We start from the raw sequence: 5,578 nt of genomic DNA, 5'->3' as shown, positions 1-5,578 counted from the left end.
TATGTGATCGAAAGGAAACACAGAAAATCTTGGACCAGGACAGACGGATCTGGAATCAAACCGGTGTCCTACCGGATTTTAAGCAATGGGCTAAAGTCTAAACCTCTAGGTCATGCCATTAGGTGCAGGAGAAGGAAAAAAAAAACTTTTGGGTGTTTCATTCCCATCAGCCAGTAGTGCTGGTGGGCGGGCAGTCCCTCCGGACTATGCCGGAAGGTAGGGCGGAAGACCCTCTTCAGCATCGTTTCAGGAATAGTAGGAATGAGTGGGTGGCGATTCGGGTGAGAAAGATGAGACGGACGAAATGAAGACAGAAGATAATCAAAGATTATCTGCGGAATATTACTGCACAAGCATTTACCTAACTGATCCAAGGAAGCCACTGAAGAACATGGACTAAGGCGGTCAAGCCAGGAATCGAACCGGCGTCCTCCCGAATGCTAAGCAATAGTCTAAGCCTCTAGGCCATGCCGCTTGGTGCAAGAGAAGAAGTAGCAAAGTAAACGTTTGTAGCGCATCGTTTGTGTAAGTGACATAATATATAGTCCCTAAATCACTCGGAAAAAGTGGCGAGAATCAGCTAATTTAGACATAAACTTTTTATTAAATCCATGTCACACAATAAGATGAAAAACATATAAAACTTGAACTGAAAATGTAATAATAGACATACCTATAATTAGTAGTTTTATGTTTCCGTTATTCTTCGTTGACTATAGTAATACAGACTTCTTTTTAATTATGTTTTGACAATCAATTACTTGCGAAAAAAATGTAACCTTTTAATTTCGTGTTCGTTGCACGCAATGTTGTGTGTGGCCCTAATTTTATTAGCTCAGTGGGAATATTTAAGATTATATCATTAAAGTGGCATAAGAAAGGAAGTGTTTTGTCGTAAAAGTTGGTCAGCATCCCGATTGCAATTATAAGAATGATGGGGGGGGGAGTGAGGGAAAGGAGAAGATCAGAGAGAATTAGGCCCGTAAAGTCCTTAACGTTCATTCGTCATTAAAGAAGATTTTTTTATGGCGGTACGTTTTCATTATTCCACTTGGGTTATATACGTAAGTGGAGACGAAACAAACCGCCGTTAAACAAAAGAAACATTTTTATTTGGGTCGTTAAGGGACCTGTAAAAGTCTTCCGTTCGAAAAACTCCATCAAAGTAGGCCTTCAAAAAATAAAACGCCATTTTGACTTTGCGGTTTTCGTTTCTTCATCGCCTTAGCGGTATCGTAAAATTTTTGAATGCAGTGTGTTTAATGACCTACTATACCTTTATAATTTATAATTTTGATCAGTTTAAATTAGACGCTGTAATTATTTATAAAAGTTGGTTCAAATTGCCATATCTATAGATACATATATTACGATAAACGTTCAATATTTATAAGAGACAACTATAACATTTTACTGTTTAAGTTGTAAACCAAAACAAAAAAAAAGACTTACCGGCATAGTTTGACTTCCGTGTAAGTTGTTGATTGCCGCTTGTGCTTCTTGATGTGAACTGAATTTCACGAAAGCACAACCTAAAACAACAATAAAACAATTAAGAGGTAATTCATAAAATACAAAGCACCTAATGTAAGAAATGATAAGAATAGTGAAACTGGGAAGGTAGGTATATACGAAAGATAAGGTTACTAACAATTACAGTGCATATCAACGTTATATCGTTATATATTTACCTAGCGAAATTTGGGACAAAGGGGGTAAGGTAAGTACCAAATTTTTTTACCACCAATAACAATAGCTTAATTGAAACATTTTTAGAAGAATATTTGTACGGTTTTCTATATATTAAAGTGAATAGATTTTTATCAGTACAGATAATCTGAAATTAATGAGAACAAATTGTTGTTGCTGTCACGTCCTCGCCAGGAATCGAACCCGAGACTCTGGCTTTACACGCCATTGCTCTATCACTAAGCTATACGAGGTAACAGCAATAACAATGACTATCTTGCCTATCTACAGAATCATTGAACCAATGTATAATCATTTATGTCTTTAAAATAAAATTGTACTACATATTTATTTCAATGTTTTCTTATTGCGTCAAGATTATTGTCCGATTATTTTTGGTTTAGGTATATACCTAATTCTTTTTTGTTTTACTTTGAATAAATTTAATGACTTAAAGTTCAATCGGCAGTCATGCATTCAGCACATTTACAATTAAAAACTAAACCAGCTGAGTATGCAAATGGGAACCTGAATCAGTTCGGGATTGACTTGGTAGCCGGGAGTATCTTTCGATTCGCCTGTCGCGATAGTGCCTTATTTGCATCTTCAAATGGACGACGCATAGTTGGATGGGAAGTGAAGGGAGACAGGGGGACGGAGGTAGCATCGGCAACGGGACCGAAGCAGAAGATTCGGAATAGCGACAATTAAGGCTATTCGGGACCGCTTTAATCCAACTTTTATTTGGAATTTACAAGTAATTGGAAGTAAATTCTGTTCACGAGCCCGAGTTCAAACAAGGGCGTTGCCTGTGAACGCAAAAGAAGAGAAAATGGGTCTTTTGAGAGGAAAGATGTCAATTATATGTTCATTCCCTTGCCTGGCTTAAACTGCTTTGAGAAAGCACAAAAGGCATTTTGAAAAACAATGGAATTACAAGAACGTGACTTTATTAAAAGAAAAAGAAAAAACAATAACGCAACTACTACCTCCATATTTTGTATGTATGAAAATGTGGAGATTTCATTTTGAGTACCTTCTTGTAAAAAACAAAATTATTACCAATTGGACAATTTAAGAAATGGTTGGAGGCGTTCGAAATGTGGTTTTACAGGCGCATGATGATACTGTATATAGAAAACGTTAGAAATGAGGAGGTATTAGAAAGAATAGCAGAAAAGAGGATGTTATGGAAGTCAATACGAAATAGATGTGCTAGATTGGTGGGACACCTTCATGAAGGACAGTTAGGAATATTAGCTCAGGATGTGTCCAACTGACTGCATTCACAAGATTGTCAATCCTACGATGACGATGATTCTGATGAACAATCTAACCAACGAAAAGAGAAACAATTTGGGGTCATTGTAATTTATTTATATCGATTTCAAGGATAACGCAAAATGTTAGAATATGTTGACAAGGGTATCATGGAAACATTACCATACTAGCACACTAAAAATTCCTAGTATTTTTAGTAAAGTTTATAAGATAAAATTATTGGCCTAATATTGAATTTATCAATGCATGTTTCTTATATCCACTTCATAGTAACAAGCATGGGCGCAGCAAGGGTGGGTCCGGGGGTGCCTCAGCACTCACTCGATTGGACTCCAGTCAATTCGAGTCCATTCAGATAATAACACAACTTGAAAGTTCGGTTCAAATAGTTCAAGTTCGTAGTCAGTCAGGGCTAGACTCTTGACAAATAGTTAAGGATATTTTGGGGAAATGCGAAGCTAAACTCAGAATAGCGTGGACTGATGGAGGTGTGTGTCCAAACAGTTTTTAGACTGACGCTTCTACGACAATGATGATGAATTGAACTTGTACATTTTGTGCGTGAAAGAAAGTTAACAAGTCAAAGAAGTTCATGGTGGTTAGCGTTATATAAAATACTACAAACGCGCGCTATACGCCATCTGTAGTAGAGTCTGACAGTTTCGCCAGAATAATGACCACCATGAACTTCTTTATTCTAATTTGAGCTACGCCGTTTAATTAAATATTTTTAAAAGCAAATAAAGTTCTCGAAAACTAGTTCTGAAATTGTTACAGGAAATATTCAAATTATTACCCTATTATAAACTTTGATACCAGATCTATGGAAATTAAACTAATTGCAGGTATTTATTGCATGCATTATCTACATGACCTTTGCCCGTACAGAAATTCCCTCACTGCATTTAGTATAATTAATTTTCGCGACAGCAGATTTCCCAGTCTACACATTTGTCTAACTGATTTAAACGAGGTGAAATCATCGTTTTAATGTTTCTATGTGTCTGACTCGTGTTCCCCATAACGGCGTTCGCGTTTAAAATATTCCCTCAAATAAAACTGTCCGCGTTCCAACCGCTAACATTTCCTTTTGCTACATAAAACACATCATTAAAACTTGAATTTTTATTACACCACAATTTTATTACTGCGCATACTTACACCTAAAACAATGAGAAACGGGAGAACTTTTAAACAAATGACTACTAATAAAATCGATCACTGTTAGCCCAGGTTAAACAATTATAGGAGGATAAATGAAAAAACTTTAGATCTTCACTCTCGCCTTCACAGAGCACTGATGGCATATACACGCAAGGAAAATGTGGTGATCTTCTATTCCTTTAAATACTCTTCTGTTTACTTTCTGGAACCTTCTGGAAACATCCGGATGAAAATGTTTAACCGACAGGCAGATTCTATTACACGCATTTCAACTGCATAGAGTTGGAACGGTCGATGACGATTATGACGTAGGTAAGGCGGACGAGGCTTTTACTCCCCAACACTAACGGAACCAATGCGACAGAAGGCGATCAGATCGAGAACGATACGAGAGCGCTACGGCAAAACATTTACTCCGAAAAATCTTAATTATTAAACATATTGAAAATTAGGAAAAAATTATGAAAAGTATATATTTGTTATTGTTGTTTTCAGTAAACTTGCTAGATGCTAATAGTGCAATATCATCTGCAAATCTAAGCGTACTAATCTCTTGCCCCTGTATATCTATCCCTACAGTTGTACTGTCTTTAATGATGTTGATCGCGTCTTCGATGTATAGATTAAAAGTATTTGTGAGAGAGTGTACATCCCTGTCCGACTCCCTTCCTAATATCTACTTCTTTACGTTGCAACCCCAGCCCTATAACTGCCTGTTGCTCTTTATACAAACTAAGTATCACTCTTCTATATCTGATAATAACTATAACTCGATAAAGACATTGCTACCCTCTTCGGCCTTGAATCTTTTTTCATATTATATTATTATATTCTACAAACTTCAACAATTCCAGAAAACGTCTCTATCCTTTATTAAGACCCTTAGGTTCTTATATACAAAATCATGAAACTAACAATGGGATAAGAGATAATTCTTCTTCGAGTTATCTTTTTGAAAGTTTTTTTAAATCAAGTAACTGTGATGTTCTGCTTGGGCGGCTTGCTATAAGAGAAAGGTCTAGAAATCGTCTGTACCAACATAAATTTGAACTCGAGGACTTTGATATTCCTGGCAACGCATTTTCGAGTCCTCCCTTTTAAATATTCCTGATTGTATTCGTATTCGAAGAAATTTTTTAAGAATCTCAAAGTTCGTTGGTTTTGCAGTTAATTCGTGAAGTACGAAATCATGAATAGAAACGGGTCAAATCGAAACGAATTTAAAGTTCGTAAAAGCGAGATTTAATAGGCGACAAGTTAAAAAAGGGTCAACTATTTCAGTGCAAATAGGGTTAAAGTTAACGAGTGACGGTGTCGCTTCTTATCAACTGTTCAAAGTTAAACTCGGGTTCCGAAGAAAATTTCTAATTAAAGTTTTAAGAATCTTGAGGCGATACTTTGTGTGGTTCTCAAGGAAAAAAGTAAAAAAAAAAAAAATAAAGGA

The 5,578-nt window shown here is 36.2% G+C and overlaps 1 protein-coding gene across 1 annotated transcript in view; it reads right to left on the bottom strand.

Annotated features, from left to right (window-relative positions):
* Window positions 1-1,452: 1,452 nt before the first annotated feature.
* The window catches only part of LOC112905188 (CUGBP Elav-like family member 3), a gene marked incomplete at its 3' end in the record, with an annotated part of 8,347 nt that continues 4,221 nt past the window's right edge, over window positions 1,453-5,578 (bottom strand). Inside the window, exon 3 of the mRNA XM_025977121.1 lies at window positions 1,453-1,532. Coding sequence (XP_025832906.1) covers window positions 1,453-1,532 — 80 coding nt within the window. The remainder of the gene's footprint in view (window positions 1,533-5,578) is intronic.

The sequence above is a fragment of the Agrilus planipennis genome, unplaced genomic scaffold (genome assembly GCF_000699045.2).
Source record: "Agrilus planipennis isolate EAB-ADULT unplaced genomic scaffold, Apla_2.0 scaffold254, whole genome shotgun sequence".
Classification (NCBI taxonomy): domain Eukaryota; kingdom Metazoa; phylum Arthropoda; class Insecta; order Coleoptera; family Buprestidae; genus Agrilus; species Agrilus planipennis.
The sequence above is the reverse complement of the archived record's forward strand: the minus strand, read 5'-3'. Positions and strand labels throughout refer to the sequence as shown.